Here is a 20,532-nt window from a genome sequence, read left to right as displayed (position 1 = left end):
CAGGGGGTTACTATGTCTCCCACGCCGATGAGTAGATCTTTTATTTCCCACACGTTCTCCACGTTACCGGTGAACCCTCGGAGCTGTACGCGCTTTCCAAGTATTAATGGCCCGTTCAGGTGGTCCAGTAATCCTCTCCGGACTAACGTCATGGTGGCGGCTGTATCTACGACTGCCCTTATGGTTGTCCCATTCAAGGTCACGGGTATGGTCAGACTACTCCCTTCCGAGACTACTAACTTTATTTCCCTATGAGGGGATGAATCCCTTGATCCCTTGTTCACGGGTGACGGTGAGCGGGACCGCGTAGGAAAGCTTTTCTGGCGGTCGGGGGACATGGAATTGTTTACTGGGACACGGCTCTCCTCCGTGTTGCCCTGGCTCCTACCATTACTCCATCCTGGTGGCGTAGAGTTACGTCCTCGGTCCCACGTCTTCCGGTCAGCATTAGGGGAACGATCCCGGTCCCTAGGCAGAAATTGACGGCTGTCATTATCCGTTGACCGTTGGAAGCGCCGCGGGGAACTGTCGTACCCGGGAGATCGAGGTCTTCGGTCGGGATTTCGATTCTCTTCGTGATACGGAGGATACCAACGTGGATCCCTCGCCGGCGGGTAATACGGAGATGCCACCTCACCTCCACCCTGATTATGGTATGGAGGTGGGGGCCGAGGCTGGTAGTACGGTGAGTTAGCTGTCCCACCACGCGTAAGCGACCGTTTGAGATCATTTACCTCATCGCGTAGCATTTTAATAATCTCCTGCTGTGTCTCACCGTCCCCGGGTTTGGTGCCTTCAGCGAACTCCACCTGTCTACTCGGAAAATGTGATGAGCGTGTGCCAAATAACGCGCGCTGGTTCGCTACCGAGGCCTTTATATATTTAAGGGCCTTATGAACCGTCTTGGGATTCTTTTCCATTGCTTTTTGAGCCGCCACCTTCTCCCGGCATCCCTTTAAGAAGGATTCTGTCGCGATTTGATCTTGGGTGGTCTCATCAGCATAAGCATACCCATCATTGGTAAGCGTTTGGATACGCTGAGCGTACTCAGCAAGGGTCTCCGTTTCTTCCTGCTTGGCATACTGGAGCTCGCGCCTAGCTACTACAGGTACATCCTTGTCACTAAATCTCTCCTTCATCTTCTTTTTTAGCCGATGAAAGGAGAGCGCGCCGGGTAGTTTATCTGCATATTCTAGCGCGTCCCCGCTTAGACAATCAAAGAACCGGTTAATTGTCTTACGCTCTGACCATGCATTGTCGGCTACTATGCGGTCAAATTTTAGGATGAAGGTCTCCCATCTATCCTTACCAGTAAATGTTGGCATCTTGTGGCGCTGCGGGCTTTTACTGCGATGTCGGTGGTGGCGGTGTCCATCTCTCCGACGTCGGTTGAAGTTGTCACTGGATGACTCCACATTAGGCTCCTCCTGACTCGAGAAATCTAAGTCAGATGGTTCACTGTCTGATGAGTCGGCACGGCGGTTTTCCACTCGGGCACGACGCGGATTGCGGGCACGCCTATTGTCAGCGGCCCCTCGATCGGTTGAGCCGCGCCGAGAACCGTGGTCGTCCCGATTATGCCTATCATATGTGTGCCTCCCCCCCCCTGGGTCTCTATGGTATATTGACCGACTGTCTACTGAACCTCTACGGGTATACTTAACGCTGTATTCCCCACGTGGGTCTCTGATCCTATATTGGGAGGAGGTTTACTATCCCCCGAGTTATCCGGTTTAACACGGTTTGGTATACTGAGGCCATCTATGTACCCTAATAAGGGAGTTTCTACATTGGGCCTACATACAGGGGCTGTGGGCAAGTCATGTATCTGTGGGTGTGGTATGGGTGTAGACCCCCCATAATCATTTGGTGGTAAATTGGTAGTAATGTTACCACCATAACCACCCAGGTCCCTGGAACATAAAGGGTCTAAGTCAGCAAATGTCTGGACTCCAGCAGATACTGGGTGCCTGCCTGTTACCTGGAGACCTGGTTGAAATCCATAACCTTGACATGGTAGATTGTCCCCAACATAGGATCTGGTAATGCCCATAGATACCGGTGGCTGATCCACAGAACTGCTCATGTTGTTCTGAGGTTCTGGAAAACCCCAAGATGTTTTAATTTCTTGTTGTTGAGGCGATATCTGTATCCCCCATGTATTGGCTTTAGATTGGGGAGGGTATGAGGTAACTTGATCCCTTATGTATCGACCATCCCTAGGTAGTACATTTATGATGCTGTCCAGATAAGGGTTACCTTGTGGAAGGGTCCCCGACATGACCAACCCCCCTGGTGCCTCCCGTTGTTGGGTGGGTTCCCCCCATACTGGCGGAAAGTCAGGAACTGTGGGTTCTAAGGGCTGGGGGTCTAGTGGTACCTGGTCATAGATGTACTGCGCCCCACTAGGGGTGGTTAGTTGAATTGTTCCCGGTTGTACCACCTTACCAGGAATTGACCTGGTAACAGCGGACTCCTCCTTCAAGAGTTCCGCTGTCCCCCTGTCTACCATAAATTTATCTAATTTTCCCCATAACTCTGTAAACTTGAGGTTCATGTCTCTCATTGCATCGTCCTGTTTATCCAGGCGACTTTCTAATTTTTTCCCAGGGGAATGGGACCCTCTCAAGGAACTGGGTGAATGGAGTGGTGAGGTTGGCCTCAGGTTCATACCTGTAATCCTTCCCTGGCATATCCAATCTAGCCAAGTGTCTTTACTAATTCTTAATTCCTTTAGGGAAGACAATGTTAATTCTTCCCTCCCCCTGATTTCTATTATCTTCCCTGCATAGACTTCCCCTATACCTGGAAGGGAACAGAGTTCCTCCTCTGTTGCTTCCCTTAAATTAATACAAGGCATGGTTATCACAGGAAAAATAAAGAAGGCAACACAGGTGGTGTAAATAAAGAACACAACACAGTTTTTACATGTGTTTGTAAGCTACTGTTGTGTGGTGCTATGTAAAATAACACCAATAATACATGTAATTATATCTAATCTATGCTATCCTAATACTAACTTAACACTAATTTCCTATAACTAAAAATAAGTTTCCTAACACTAACTACTCTAACCTAAAATACGTGCGATTATAACACACCTCCTCCGTACGCCGCCAAAATATAATGGGCGGCCCACAGCACAGGTGCGTAGCCGTATAAAAATAACTACCTAAACTAATTTCTAATTAAAAAAACCTATGTTACTGTATGATTGTACACTCGGCCTTTGTATGCCGCCGATATGGGCGGCCCACACGATCAAGTGTACCAGCAAAAACACGAAAAAAACAAAAATGTTTGTTGGAACGACAATTAAATCGTTCCAACCTACCCTAACCTACAAATAGTTAGCAAAAAAAAAACACCTAATAGTCCGACAGAGTGTCGTTCTGCTTCGTAGGCAACATGTGCAGGTCAAAACAAAATGGCGCTGACACGTGCTGTCCGGAACAGGACGACACTAAGTTGAACAAACATGTAGAAAAAAAATAGAATTTGGCGTGAAATTCTCACACACTCTGACACCAGTGTAGAGAAAAATGGTGTAGGGTTCTCACCAGCCTTCTCTAGAAGACTAATGAATGCTCCCGTATCCCAAAACCATACAATACAGTGACTACTCACGTTTGATGCGTCTATTCACTTCGCTGGTTTGAGATAAAGAGGGCGCTCTCCGTCGCTTCGCGGGATTACATACGAGCGCACCTCCAGCTCGTGCACGGAGCGAGTTCCTACCAAGGGAGATCACTCTCCTTGGATTTTCACTACAAAACTTGTACATAGGGGTTATGAGGGATAGCGAACAACATGGAAACACTTTCGAAAAGGTTGGTTGCTATGCTAGCAAAATTTGGGTCTTTGATTGGTAAAATGTTAACGGGAGCAACAAAAACACTGTGAATAACTTTGAAGCAATTGGAGCAGGAACTACTTTTACATTTTACATATAGTGTTGTTGGTGTTGTGCTGACGCCTTTCCCCCTATATGTAAAACTGGCTTTTAAGGAAAGACTTATGAAATACACAGAAGACAGGAGAAACTTATGAAAAACTGGCTGTTTTGGAAAGACCTGGCAAATACATAGAAAATGGGAGCAACAAAAAACACTGAATAACTTTGAAGCAAGAACTACTTTGGCCATTTTACATATAGTGGGTTGGTGTTGTGCTAACGCCTTTTCCCCTATATGATCAAATTGACTATTAAAGGAACCCAAATAGCTGTTTCATTTTCAATTATTTATCAGCCTTAATACCAAAGATATCAAGGTGGTTGACACAAACATATTACACTGAATTAAGTAACAAGGAAAAATATTAAAGGTTTCAAGATGACGATAACACTGACTTTATACAAAATACAATGAATTGCATGATGATTAGTAAATTAGGTATGTATACATTTTATTAGGGACCTGAGTGCTTTCTATATCATGAATTTAACAATGTATACGGGTTATGAGTGATATTGAATACAATGATAGATCTCTGGGGTCGTTTGGGGGACATCTGTAATGGTTCCCATTACAATCAGTACTTGTTTCAATTGGGAATATATGAGGCCCATTAACAACCCCGAAAAGCCCCCAGGAAAAGCTCCCTCTAGTCCCCCACTTTCCTGAAATATCTTGTAGGTAAACATTTTTGACATTACAAGTAAGCATGTCATCATACCTAAACAGAAAGCTCAATACAACCGGTTAACTTTAACTACCTAGCTACCAATTTTCCTCTCAAAGTGTTCAAGGCAACAACTGGTTAAGAAATCAATTAGAAGTAAAACATTTACATAATCAGTTCAGCTTATAACTGACATAATACCCATAATTATCTTTCTTTCTTTTTCAGGTCACACCGAGTGCAAAAGTTGCTCATCAAGATACACCAGAAGTAACAACTACAAGATTTTGAAAAACTATCTCCTTACATAACCTTATTCTGGCCCTGCCCTGCAGGTAGGGCGTAATAATTGTACCTGCTGCCCCCATTGCATGATCGTAAGAGGCGACTAAACTTGGGATATTATCTTTTCTCTTCTTTCTTAACAACTTTCTTCTTCCTAATGCCTCCCTTGACAATGCCTCACTTTTGGCCTTTAGTTGAGCGTTCTCCCCTGTGAGGAAGGCTTTGGGTTCTGTCCCCTGGCCGAGACATACCAGAGTCTTTAATAATGGTAGTTGCTGCTCCTGCTTAGCGCTTAGCAAATTAGGAGTGGGACGACCGGTTCGCTCGTTGTCAGTATAATGTGACCGGGTGGGGTGTGCTGCTGGGTGTCTTCGGCAGTATGCTTCAGTGAGGTAGCACTCTAAATCGGCAAAAGATCTGGCCTATCACAAGGAGACTTAACACGAACATACCGCAGCCTCCCAAAACACACATACGCACTTTCCACACGCATGCATGTCGCACGCACGGGAGGCCGTCCTTAAATGACCTTAGCTGTTAATAGGACGTTAAACAAAATAAACCAAACCAATTATTCTGGCCGACCGCACATCTACAGTTAGACTGTCGCTGTGGGCAAACCATGTAGACTCGCTAAAATCCAATAACTGCTACCTAATCAAAAATGCATCCGTCAAAACATATGGAGGACAGAAATACCTCTCCGCTACCACTGACACAAGTTTCACTCCATGTACAGACATTTGAGAAGTCCAAGACGTGGGACCAGAGCATGATCATGTCAATATAATTGGAACGCCAGCCATGGCAACTATAACATCTTATGCAGTTTGCAACAACTGCATAACAAAACTGTCCATAGAAATAAACCAAAACAAAGCTACCATCAAGTGCCCTAACTGTTCCATGAGATAATTGGTTTCATCTGTTTATTCAGTTATTGAAATGGACAGTGAACTGAACGACAAATTACCTCTCTCTGTTCGAATTAAAAGTTTCATATGAGCTTTGACTTCGAGTTGTTGTTTTCCAGCCTAAGTAATTTTTCTGGAACTGGGTGCTAAAAAATCTCCCGTCGTACAGATATTTCCCCCGATCTCCAGCTAAATATGGAAGGAACAACATTTTTCCTGAGTGTTTTCCTCACTGGATATCATTTGAAGTCATCCTTCTTAAAATGTCTTGAACAGACAACAGTTTGATCACAGATCTATGAGAAAAAAATCATTGTGATTCAAATCAATATATTTTCTTTATGGATATTCTCATCACCCATTTCCGAGCATGAGGAAGAAAAAAGCAAGACAGTGTTTTCCACAGCTTGGTCAACATTCCATGAAATTCATAATAAGATCTAGTGTAGCAAGTACAATCATACCACAGTGGGATGTCTAGTTTTATATTAAAACAATACTGAATCAAGTGAATGACTCAACGAGTCTGAAATCATTTGAAACAATTTTCCTTTCAACATCAAAAAAATATTTGAATGTTTCTATCAAATGATTGTTCAACACTTTATGACTTATAACGTCATCATTTAGTAAGCGAAAATAAAACGACCAACTACTAACTAGGTTTAGCGAGTTATTGACTGACTGACTGATGATGTCGTTAGGCCTAGGCCTAAGAGTAACACGTAGTCTCTCTGTAATAAGAAGGAGTAATGAAAAATACCCTGCCCGTGCCGGGCTTCGAACAAGCGACCTTTCGGTCTCGAGGCAAACATCCTACCATAGGCTTAAGGGAAATCCCCACTAGGTCTACTATAGTCTGAGGTAGTAAGGTGACTCTCTACGTTTACATGTGTATCGTTGGATAACTTACTGTAAACAACGGACTAGGATCCCTCCGTATGGCATGTATCCATGCTTTGCGAAGCTCTTGTCTTTGCGGAAACTGGTGAAACGATAACTCCAAATGGCGGCGCCCATTTCCGTTACATAAAGGTACACAACAGTGTCTACCGTTCACAGAGGCCAAGGTCGCCGCCATCTTGTTTATGATGGTTGCACCGGTAGCCTCGTTTTCGATTCGGAGGCTCAGCTTATGAATATTCTTTGAGAAAGGAGTATTAAGACAATGTTTGGTAACTAACAATCTACTGGAAATATGGCCCCGTAGATGCAAGTCAGGCCTTTTAACAGAATGTTATTAAAGTGTTGTTTATATTAAATTATAGTAATTTAAACCAGTTTGTAACAAATGTGATTTACAAAGGATATGTGTTGAGACAAAAAAGGTGTGTGTTACTTATACATCAGTCTTTTTAAAGTATATGTTTTAAATTATTGGAAGTTGGGGAAATCATGTGTATTTGCTTAGGTACAAAAAGACAAAAGGGAGATTAGATTGTTCTGGAGTTGGGAGAGCTTCTGAAAAACATATCTTTTGTCCAAAACTGTTTCTTATCAGATTGTCAAAGGCGTTGCCATTACTTTATGGATTGTATAACAGTATATGCATTTCATTCCACAAATTTTGCATGATCGTAAGAGGCGACTAAAGGACCAGGTGCAGTAAGGGCCATTTTTGGCCCCGTCTCCGATTTTGTTCATTTTTACACCAATTATTAACTAGTTCATGCCGATTCATAAAATAGTTTACTTTCAACAACGCGTCGTCAATTGCCATAGTTACAGCTCGTTGAAATAGCACTCCTTAGCAACCGAAAAATATCACATTATATGTTATATGAATTACAATCTGCTTTATGCATCTTGTATCGGGATAAAATCAATATCCAGCTCTGAAATATATAAGTCCCAACCAATTTCTCCAATCAGGATTAAAAACAGTGTATAAACAGAACATTCATTATGTGGTGTCCTTAGCAACCATATTATTGCCATATCAACCCTTGTTAAATCAGCTTACTGATACAAATACCATTTGTTTTATGTAAAAAAAAAACACCGTTGTATTTCCTGAAATAAGCAACTTGGTGACTTTCTATATCAATGGCAGATATGTATAGTATATACACTCGATCCATGAATAGCGTTCTTCCATAGCAACCAAAGAAACAATAATATCTTTCCTTAGCAACCCCAGATAAATCAGCTAATTACGAAGACAAAGGAAAACTTATCCATCGATTAAAAAATGTTTCATATCAGCTGATAACATATCTTACTCATCCTGGTACGTGTACATGTGTGGTTTAGTTTATGGGGATCATTATCAGTTCCAATTGAACCTTCATCAAAGCAAAGTTCTGAATAAACCAACTATAAAGTGAATTTGGTATACTACAAGTGTATAGTTTTTATCATTAAGTATATTTTGTTCCATTTTGAATATCATATCAATGAACCCTTGATGTGATATTTAAGCAAGTAAAAACAATGATTAAACGAGTATGCATTTCTGATATTTGTTAAAAGAATGGTGTCCATTTGATCCCTCTTATTGTGTTTGTTGATTATCAGTACATGTACATGTATATATTTCATCTAGATACCATACCAGTGCCTATATCATGTGGTATTTCAGCGAGACAGTACTATCTTATTAGGTTTGTCCTTCTAGTACGCATTTTTGATGTGTTGAAAGAACTTTGTCCTTTGTTTTCTTTAACCCAACAACAAAACAAACACTCAAGATTAGATTGTGTCATGAAATATAATTATTCATCAATTAAAAGCAATCAATAACATTTGAATTATCCCAATATTAAACATTTAAAGAACGCATAACATATGCTCTATTTCATTCCACATATAGAATGGAGGGTCAATGTAATGTCTAAGAATGTCTATCCAAACTACAAATCGGTTTAGCATTAAAACAGTATCACTTTCGATACCAAAAATGTTTTACAGTAGCTTTGAAATCAGAAAGAAAGAACATTAAACAATATTTGTTTGGTGGTGGTTTCTTTCCCCGATCACTGCTGCTATTAATATCGTCTTCAAAATATAAAACACAAAATAAGAAAAAACACCATCACCATTATCAGCCTGTGACTTAAGATTTTTTATAATACTCTTATCCCTGTATTTCATCTTTGCAATGTCACAGGCTGAATTTCCGGACTTTGGACCGGCAGACTATGTTTGAAATGAAAAAAATAAAGCATATATGTTTGTTTGTTTACAACTGTAATTCAAACATATATATTTTTATCAACATAGTCTGGTTGGCTTATGTTTTTTTTTTATTTAGTTTTTTATATTTTTTATTGATTGGTTGAAGTAAGTTAGAATTATGATACGATAACTTACTTTAATTAAACAAAATAACACGAGTTCAATGATATGAGCCCCAAGACACTCAAAAAAAGTTTTCAACAACAGCACGTTTGTGTTGTATTGACTACATATAGCACAGACAATTTGAGCTGACGCATGAGCAAATGCTCTGATCACTCTTCTGGATCACTGTCAGTGTCGGAAGCATCTACAAGGACGGGCATTTGAGATGCATCTTCTAAACAAAGTGCCCAGTTCCGTATTCCATGCACCTGGTTTGCGTGTCGTGCGAAACCTAGGTACCACAATATCGAAGATACATGCGCGCATGCTCCTACCACTCGGGCTCCAGCGCGGCACTGACAGTACCAGGACTTGACCACTACCTCGTCATACTCGATCCAGGACAAGTATCGTTTGGCAGAAGTATGACGACTCTGGATTTGAACGCGTACAATGTTCGACACACTGTCATCAATCATGATGATATAGTCGCCGTTGTCGTCCAAATGCTCTTGTGTGTAGCTCCGTGCTAGCTTCAACTGATACACGCCAAGGGTGATGTTGCGGAGATCTTCCTCGGATAATGATGGAAAGTTCGTCGCAACATGATCCGCATCCATTTTCTTCCAAGAACACCTCCTCCTAGAAAGATTTTCATTGGCAACGCGATCTTTCAGCTGGTTTTTTTCTTTAGCCAATACTCTCATTTTAGCTGCCAGAATCTGGTCCTCCTCTTCATCCCCACTATTCAGTGGCCTTTTATACTTGTTGCAGAGGGCTGCAACGAGACGCACATAGTCACCGATGAAAGGTATTTGTGAGTTTGGTACAATGTTAGACAAATACTTCCACTGTTTAATTCTACCGTTAACAGACTCCACGATCCATCTCACTTTGGTAACAAGTCTTGACGCATTCGCTTCCTCTGTTGAGTGTTGTTTTTGTCCCTTCGGTAAAAATGTAGGCATTTCTGCCTTGATGCCTAGATCTTCCGAAAACCTCTATCCACAACTAGTCCATCCTCCTCAGAGATCCACTCATTTATATCCTCACTGTTTGTTGCAATGGCATGCTTCAAAATATTAGCATCGTTATTTTTGGAGTCTGCGAGGTAGGGTCCCATAACGGATACTATATATCCGGTTGTTGAAACAAACATCATGGGTTTCACAAGGGGACGACCTTTGTGGAGACTGTAACTTCTACGTTGGAACTTAAAATGATTTGACTTTTGTATGTAAATGTATGTTCCGTCGAGTACGAGAATTGCAGGAGACTGCACAAAACTACCAAAGAGTTCTTGTGCCAATGGTCGAGTGTGGTCCTAGATAACGACCTCTCTTGAAATGTGACGAAATCCAACATACTTGGGCGTGAAGTGCGAGCCTAATGCTGTTCTTGCAGATGAGATTGCTCGTCTTATTCCTGACTTTCCAATGTTAAATAAAGTTGATAACAGCGTATTGGACATTCCGGATCGGAGCTTTACTAAAAGTAATGCTAGGCATGTTCTACTCGTTCTGTTTTTCGTTGTTCGAATGGTGGTAACATGTTCGCACAAATCTTCAAAGTCTGTTTTTGAGAGACCTATAAGGTTTACATAATCACTTTCAGTTAGTGCATTCACATTATCAAAGTCAATCCTTGATTTTTCATGTCGAATTGCTATCTCCCGAATGCTAGAAATTAGATTAATTATGTCTGTCCTGTTGAATTGCGATTGTTCGTTGTGTTTAGTATGACCCTCTATATTTTCAATACATTCTCGAGTAAAGTATTTATCACATACATGATTAACACAGAATCTAGAACCACATTTTAGTAAATGTCCTTTTTCAATGAAAAGTCTGTATCGCGCTTCTGCTGTTATCACTGTTAATTTGGTGTCCCTCCGCTTACACACACAGCATGACTGTTTCCTGTTGATATAATTGGCAATGTTATATTTTTAGGACTTTAGTACGATAATTTGCTCTTCTTTGGTACAGGTATAAAATCTGGATCAATCTCAGAATTGTTTTCACGAATATTTACAGGTTTGACTGCACGATAAAACTTTAGATGACATTTGTGACAGGTAACATCGTCAGGTTTTACATTGATAAAGAATGTTTGTTGCAGATAGTTTTTATATTGATTATTTTGTTCACCGGTCAAAGAACGTCTTTCCTTCGGTTTGGTCCTCTTATTGCATAGCACGCAGGGGAAACTTTTTCGGCCGCAGCCAGGCATTCTGGAAAAGAAATTATTTGTTGAGATATTTTTACATAATTTTTTCTTTACCTATATATGTCTATGTTAAATAATTAAATGAAGGTATGTTAAAAAAAACCCAAAAAACAAACGACCCGAGTCGGGATCGAACCTGCGACTTTGTGCGTTAGAAGCGGAAGCTCTAACCACTCGGCCACCGTAAACCCATACCATGTGTTCACACTTTAAAATTATATAAACCAATAATGAGGCAAAAACCAATAATGAGGCAAGAAACGACCAGACGACACCAATTTTCTAAAAAAAAAAAAAAAAAAATGTAGATATGGAAATATGTTTTAAACAAATACATCATGTTTGTCTTGTCTTTGTTTGATTTGTTTTCAATGTTAGCTAATAGACGATATAATAACCATTGATAACGTTGCCCGAAGTAGCCAACTGTTACAGTACATTTTTTCATTGATGTTTTTGCACGTTAAAACTGTCTACAAATAAGGATACATTACAAGTGAACCTGTCGGCTGCGGCGGAACCAATTTATTTGACGTTTTCTGTATTTTCACATTGGCCGCACGTATGGAGCAAGAAGACATTTTGCACATCGAATCTGTTTACTATTTTAATGTTTTCAACAAAGCAGTGAGTTGCTCCAAACATGCGGCCAATATGAAAACATCGTTTTGGTACCTGATTTTTAGGAAAATTCTCTCAAAACGGCATTTCGTCTCAATTTTCAAGGGTGATAGATCGTCAAAAATATGTTGATTCAATATTACCGTTATATTTTCTAAAAGTATGGATACTCTTCTTTCCAAATCTGTGATTTATTTGGCTGAGTGAAATTTAGAAAATATCTCTAAAAATTGGGCAAATAACACCCCATACCGGACCTGGTCCTTTGGGATCTTATCTTTATCTTCTTTCTTAACAACTTTCTTCTTCCTAACGTCTCCCTTGACACTGCCTCACTTTTGGCCTTTAGTTGAGCGTTCGCCCCTGTTGTTATATATATGGTATATATATATATATATATATATTATCAACCATCAAGTGTGTATCCGGAATTAATCAATATCATCTTTTTATGTTAGTATGTTTATTGTTCCGTAATTTGTGTCCGGTCATCACCTGAAGTTGTTTTGATGTTTAGTTGAAGAATAAAATATAAGTTGGAGGCACCACGTGTTAGAGATTTTCTTTATTGTACACACAGCCAAGCAAACCCCAAACATAACATGGTGGAGAATCCAAATCCCGAATGACAATGTGAGTGACATCAGAAACCGTCAGCTGTTGCTGACGAGTTCGTATTGTAGATAATGTAAATAATATGTGTCGGTGATGGAGCACGTGGTTCGTCTGTTGAAACTTGAAAGTGTCGTCAATCGTCATGTAATTGTTTGAACTTTTGATTTTTTTTTGTCTTCGTGAAATCCACAAAATCCCAGGACCTAGGGACACACCCATATATAGTTTTGTAAGAAATCATCGCCATGTGTCTGTTAGAACGTCAACATGATTGGACAAATCCGTCGAATGGAGAAGTGCTGGTTCTAGTACAACTGCACAGGCTACCTGAAGTTCCGCCATGATCTGGACGGGCAATCTACACTAACAGTGACGATGAGCACATGAAACGTATCATTTAGTTTCATTTATTTATCAACATCCATTAATATGTATCTATATATGAAGATCAACGTGAACCGACGTTGTTTATGAGTTTCGTCAAGTAACTTTCCAGTGACATACCGGAGTGTGCACGTGACCGCTATTCTCGTACCCTCTGTGATCCCTTCCTTTGAAGATGATGTCGAGTCCTAGGCCTACTGTCAAGGAAGTTTTAGAGTTTTATAGTAACTTTCCTGATTGCTGAATTAATAATTCCATCAAAATCCAGTTCAACATGTCGACTTTGAAAAAAAGTTTTTAGCTATGATCACTTCAGATCAGGTTTCAGTGTATTGAACAATGCCTTTGGACACACAGTCAAGATTTATTTGAAAATTTTTTTTTAGTGCATTAAACATTTAAAATTGTGATATCTTAGTTAACTGAAACATACTGATTATTTTTAAAATAAGTGGGTTTTTATCAATAACATTGCAATTGAAACACTAGATATTATATACCTTATAAATTTGTGTTTTGATACATCAGTATTCCATAATAGTATATTTAACCTTTTATCTAGCTCTTGATTTGTCAAGTGTTTTAACATTATTATTACCCTCTATTCATGTCCCTACAGTATTATATTGCACAACATCATTGTTTTCCAAATGTTAATGAATGTTTTTCTCAGATAAATTGTATCGGAAATATACTATAATTTTCAAGAGCGAAATCTCTGCTGATATTACTGTGGATCACATGTCATATTTGGTTAACATTTTTAAAGGATGAGCATATAATCAATAAGTATGTCAACTGTATTATGCTGTTACATGGATTTCGGGTAGTATTATATTGTACATTGTAATGTTTTTGGAACTTTGGTGATTTCATGCTGGTAATATTTGGTGGTAATTGATATATGTTATGATATTGTGATTATTTATGAACCACAAGGCCATGCCGATATATTTTTCAGCGCATATACATGTATAGCTACGGTAAGGCTGATAGGGATAGATATAAAGCTAGCAGGTTAATGTATATTTTGTGTAATTATTGCAAATTTTATTATGGTCAATTTCTCTATAACTTTAAATCACATGGTCTTATGACGCAACATGATGATACTGTAATAGTAAACAGTTAGTTGAGTATTGCCAGAACAAACTATAAATTGATGACTGACATTTATGTATGTATTTTAATTTGTATTGTTGAATCTTGAGCTTGATAAAATGTTAACTAAATAAATGCTAACTTATAAAACTTTATATTTATATCCAATTCAATTACTCCATCCTTGAAACTATATTGGTACTAATAGCTGAGACTTGTATAAGCATGGTTAAAAGTTCTTTGACTATATAAAACTTTTATTTTCATTTTTACCAGAACATGTGATAATAAGATATAAAGTGATAGAATTGACAAATTGTTCAGACAATATATCAGAGTGTGATTGTGTACTTGTAGTTTGGCCAGCTCAAGTGATGAAACCAATTGTCTCATGGAACAGTTAGGGCACTTGATGGTAGCTTTGTTTTGGTTTATTTCTATGGACAGTTTTGTTATGCAGTTGTTGCAAACTGCATAAGATGTTATAGTTGCCATGGCTGGCGTTCCAATTATATTGACATGATCATGCTCTGGTCCCACGTCTTGGACTTCTCAAATGTCTGTACATGGAGTGAAACTTGTGTCAGTGGTAGCGGAGAGGTATTTCTGTCCTCCATATGTTTTGACGGATGCATTTTAGATTAGGTAGCAGTTATTGGATTTTAGCGAGTCTACATGGTTTGCCCACTGCGACAGTCTAACTGTAGATGTGCGGTCGGCCAGAATAATTGGTTTGGTTTATTTTGTTTAACGTCCTATTAACAGCTAAGGTCATTTAAGGACGGCCTCCCGTGCGTGCGACATGCATGCGTGTGGAAAGTGCGTATGTGTGTTTTGGGAGGCTGCGGTATGCTTGTGTTAAGTCTCCTTGTGATAGGCCAGATCTTTTGCCGATTTAGAGTGCTACCTCACTGAAGCATACTGCCGAAGACACCCAGCAGCACACCCCATCCGGTCACATTATACTGACAACGGGCGAACCAGTCGTCCCACTCCAAATATGCTGAGCGCTAAGCAGGAGTATCAACTACCATTTTTAAAGACTTTGGTATGTCGGCCAGGGGACAGAACACAAAGCCTTCCTCACAGCGGCGAACGCTCAACAAAAGGCCAAAAGTGAGGCATTATCAAGGGAGACATTAGGAAGAAGAAGAAAGTTGTTTAGAAAGAGAAAAGATAAGATCCCAAATTTAGTCGCCTCTTACGATCATGCAATGGGGGCAGCAGGTACAATTCTTACGCACTACCTGACCAACCAAAATGATTGTTTTGAAAATCTCGGGTATGTTTTATTTGTAATTTTATTGGATAATAACAGGTGTCGTCTGCTGATTGTAACTAATCAACATTTAGATAACGTAAAGATAGCGTGTCGACTAGTCGACAGCGGGGAAGAGGGAGCACATTTTTTTGTCGACAACGGGGAGGGGAGAGCACATTTATTTGTCGACTATAGTCGACAGCGGTACAGCCCGTTCTCAGTATAATGTGACCGGGTGGGATGTGCTGCTGGGTGTCTTCGGCAGTATGCTTCAGTGAGGTAATACTATAAATCGGCAAAAGTTCCGGCCTATCACAAGGAGACTTAACACGAACATACTGCAGCCTCCCAAAACACACATACGCACTCACCACACGCATACATGTCGCACGCACGGGAGGCCGTCCTTAAATGACCCAAATAAACCAAATCAACATACTCATTTAAAAAATAGAATATTCAACCAGTCTCAAACTATTCACAATTAATAGTTGTATATAGTTGTATACCTGTATAATATACATCTAGGTTTATCTCCATTTAACTGTTTCTATTTTTCAATTCCAAAAGTATATCTTGAGCCCTATGATAACTTACAAAGAATAAAAGTGAATTATTACAATGTATAAAGCCTGCAGAATTCTCATTCTGATGTATAACTTACATTTACATGATACTGATATTGTACTAGTTAGTAGTAAACACTCTACTCTCAGATTCTTAGTCTAAGTGTTTTTCAGTGGGTCTTTTTCATACCCGTGAACATGTGGAGTGTATTTCCCCCCTACATGTTTAATCAATTGTCAAACGTCGGTCTTTATTTAATGCTGGTTTGCAATTGTATTAATGCTGGTTTGCAATTGTATTAACTGTTTTGTATAATTCAACTCACAACAAGATCAATGCTGCTGGACAGTATGATGCTGGATCATCAAGATCTTTGTTGAGGTATGAAATGTTGTATTCTCATTCCAAACTGTTGGAAATATTGGGATTTTTTTTTTACTTATACATGACTGTATGTCTGTCTTCTATTCATCATAAGTTTTATTTCACCATGGCATGACACCCAGACAAAAATATATTAGAAATAGGGGTGGGGTATTCTTTCACTGGCAATGAATGTGTTTTGTTGACTTTTACTTTTGTTTCTAAGATAATATTACATGTAAACTATTTCAAATCTCATTCATATCTAGTATGAAAATTAAATGATGAATGCTTTTAATGAAATATATATTGTTTATAGCCATGTGTATGAAGAAAAGACGAGAAAGGTTGAAGACTTGGAGGATTTATTGAAGAAAAGGGAAGATGAAATTAAGAAGTTACAACAACAGCTAGAGATTGAGAGATTTGGCATTCAAAGATTTTCTATTGACAAGGCAATGATATCATTTTATACAGGTTTTGCTTCTATGCTGATGTTTTCAGCTTTTTTTGAATTTGTCAAACCAGCTGCTAGTACAATGACCAGTTACTATTATAAATGTTCCGACAGAATCAACCAACAGGGATTAGTAGGCAAACAAAGGAATATGTTGTTGATTGACGAGTTGTTCATGTTCCTATGTCGGTTAAGATGTGGTCTTTTGGAGCAGGATTTAGCTGTAAGGTTTAACTGTCACTTATCTACAGCGAGTAGAAAAATAATAACATGGGCAATTTTTTTGTACTTTGCTTTAGGAAGCATACATTTTTGGCCAAGTAGAGAATATATCGATGAGAAAATACCTAACCAATTCAGAACTATGTATCCATCTACCAGGGTAACAATTGATTTACTTAGCTCTAAATGTTACTCATCATATAAAAGCTCACATACATGGAAAGGTCTTGTTGGTATTGCTCCACATGGAGCTCCGACATTTGTTTCAAGTTTGTACACAGGCAGTATGTCAGATGTAGAAATTACTAAGCTTTCTGGCTTAATTGAACTCCTGGACAGGGGAGATTCAATTATGGCAGACAAGGGGTTTGTACTCAACAAGGTACTTGAAGGTACAGGTATTTCAGTGAACACACCTCCATTCCTTCAAGGTCAAGGTCAATTTACAAGACAGGAAGTGGAGCAGACTCAGGTAATTGCTAAGTTGAGGTTACATATTGAGAGGCATATCCGAAGAGTCAAGGGGTATCACCTATTTGATAGTATCATTCCTTTAAATATGGTAGGAACAATTAATCAAATATAGAAAGTTGCAAATATGTTAACATTATTCAAGGGACCTCTTGTCAAAGATTGGAAGCTATCTTGTATTGTTATAAACTATACCTTGGATTAGTACTAGCCAAATAACAGTAAGGGTAGTATGAATGATACATTTGTACATGTATGTCATAAAATGTTCTTTAAGTTTGATTCATGAAAGTCTTTCTATGTGTATTGAACTCTCAATAGCAAATTCAATTAACAGATTACAAATTGTATCTAACTACCAATTGTATCTTATTACAAATTGTATCTAACTTAAATAATGGTGAAAAAAAAATCATCAATCTTTTCCTTCATTTCTTTCCATGTGTTCATATTGAAAAGAATGAGTTCCATATGACTTTCCTCAGGTGTCCACACAAAGAAGTGACACAATTCCATCCCTGTCACTGCCATCTGCATCATAACTTGGTAAAAATAATTATGCCTCTCCTTCAGTTTGTATCCATTTTCATCCTTGGTAAGGTACTGGCACTCTGACAAAGGGTTTACAGGACACTTTATCTCCAGCAGACCATACTTGGGATTCAGTGTTGGGCAGTAGACTTTGCGGTCTGGAGATGCAGCCAACCATATGGGGACCACGGACTCACTACTAATCCACATGGATAAATGTTCACTTCCCCATTCAACCTCTGAAAAATACATTGCCCACAGCTAGAAAGATGTGTTAGTTAAATTGATAAAATGCATTATGATAAATTTATATGGAAATTAAAAACTTGTAACACATGTACAACATTCAATTCATCATTTCATTTTTGTCTATTTTTTACACGATTTGCTTACATCAATATCTTCAATTTAAGAAAGTGCATTTTTGTGTCCTTATATTTTATATTTTTTTTAAAAGTCAATACAATTCAGAGAGAAGGTGGGGAATGGAGTCTGTCTGTGTAACTGGTAAATATCTGTCATAAGACTTATTGACTAGTGAAATTTGTTTCAAACTAGTAACTCTGACTAATGAAACAGAAATGTTATATTACATCCCTGTGTTGTTAAAGATGTTTTAATTTGTATACCTTCACATATGCATTTGCTGCAACAGGCTCACTGGCTATCCCATGTCGCATGTTGGCAGTTACAACCTTTCTAGTTGACTGCAAGTCTTAACAAGTGGGTTATACTCTGAAAAATAGACATCAACATAGTTTATGTAATGTATTGTATGTGGTACCTTACTTATTGTTAACATACCTGTCTGCCTTTTTACAATGTCTCCCGCCACTGAGGCTGTAATCCTATCTCTCCTTATTCTGTGCCATTTGGGATCCTGGGATTGTAGACGGGTGCTTTCCTCAATTTCAAATGACCTGAGTCTCCGAGATTATCAATGAATTAAATTGAATGTTCTTGCTGTACTCAAGTACCACATATAGTTTGTTAACAATGTGATTTTGCATGGGTAGTCTAAGAAAATCTCCAGCATCTAAGATATTTAACACAAAGTCACTGTGGAGTCTTTGCTGGATGGCAAGTGGAGAGCCTTTAGGAAACTTTCCATATTTTGTATCTATCTCCTTTTGTTGAGAACTTAAAGATATATTTGATAAGAATAAACATGTTTTGTCACCTTTGTACAGGTTTTCACACAATTTCTGGACATTAAGTTTCTCCACACCAGAAGGTATTGGATTATATAATGTTGACCTTAATCCTCTGGTCTGACGCTGTGGGCATTAAAGATCATATCCTTGCAATGTTACATCACTTGACACAGACCCACCTATCTTTTCACCTCTGGGAATGGTTGGTTGGTTGGTTGATTTTGTTTAACGTCCTATTAACAGCTAAGGTCATTTAAGGACGGCCTCCCGTGCGTGCGACATGCAAGCGTGTGGTGAGTGTGTGCCAGGTTTGTGGTAGAGATATTTTTGCTACATCAGATGTTACTGCTGACACTCCAGTTGTTTTCATATTGGCAACAGAATAAGGTACACCAGCAATATGTCCACAACAGCCACCAGAGCCAATAGCACAGGAACACTTACTGGAACTGCTATCAAATGATGGACCATTTATGATAACAACCTGTAGTAATAAGGAGTATGATGATATATTGAGGTCAATTTGTATTGAAATATTACATTCGAGACAAAAAAAGTCTGAACAGCGAGAGGTCTTTATACACCGATGGTTGCTAAAGCAGGTTTTACATATGTATCTTAGGATTGGTTTGGTTTGGTTTGGTTTATTTTGTTTTACGTCCTATTAACAGCTAAGGTCATTTAAGGACGGCCTCCCGTGCGTGCGACATGCATGCCTGTGGTGAGTGAGTATGTGTGTTTTGGGAGTGTGCCGGAACGGCGTTCTGATTATTATATTGAATCTTAGTGGTGCGCATCCTTGAATCACTGGTCGGCGCTAAAGTCATTACCTCCCTTTGGTGACGTCACCACTTTTTGCGCAGAATTTTTCACAGCGTTGTGTTCTTTAGCAGACGACACGAAGTTTACGTCTTTTGTAAGTTTCTGGTGTTAAATACCACACATTTATAATTATCATTGTATTTGAAAGATAATCCTATATATCGTGGATATTGTATATACGAGATTTAGATGAAAAAAGTTAATAAATGAAGTGTATTGGTTTAGAAAGTGTCAGATAATCGGATAAGTTCAATGTCCTATGATTCACGAGTTATAATTTCATGTTAATTATTACCAAGCTCTCGCCAAGTCCATTGTTCATGAGATGATTTCCGGTAATGGATGACTGTTAGCTGTGTTTTCAAACGGTGACGTGATTTTCCAAATAACTTCATCATAACACCGCAGATATGAACCGGATCTGATGGAATAGTGACACAACTGTCGGTAAATACAAGGACTCACTCATTTTGTCGATACATTGGCTTATATGTGAATAATTGACACCTGTAATTTGATTGTCCGTATCGTGATTTGCACGAGCATTACGTGGCCATTGCACCATACAAGTATACGTGTATACGTCCTACAGACTTCTATCGAATTAAGAACTAATTATGGCCACTATTG

At 39.0% G+C, this 20,532-nt stretch overlaps 1 protein-coding gene and 1 pseudogene across 1 annotated transcript; both read right to left on the bottom strand.

Annotated features, from left to right (window-relative positions):
- Positions 1–9,274: 9,274 nt before the first annotated feature.
- On the bottom strand, positions 9,275–10,772 carry LOC117318119. Its single transcript, XM_033873121.1, is given in 2 exon segments — positions 9,275–10,098; positions 10,101–10,772. Coding segments are annotated over 2 exon segments (990 nt in total). The 5' UTR covers positions 10,267–10,772.
- A 7,013-nt stretch (positions 10,773–17,785) lies between these two features.
- LOC117318118 lies at positions 17,786–19,519 on the bottom strand (annotated as a pseudogene).
- Between the last annotated feature and the right edge of the window lie 1,013 nt (positions 19,520–20,532).

This window comes from Pecten maximus, chromosome 19 (genome assembly GCF_902652985.1).
Source record: "Pecten maximus chromosome 19, xPecMax1.1, whole genome shotgun sequence".
NCBI classification, from domain to species: Eukaryota; Metazoa; Mollusca; class Bivalvia; order Pectinida; family Pectinidae; genus Pecten; species Pecten maximus.
Note: the sequence above shows the minus strand (reverse complement) of the source record. Positions and strands in the feature narration are given on the sequence as shown.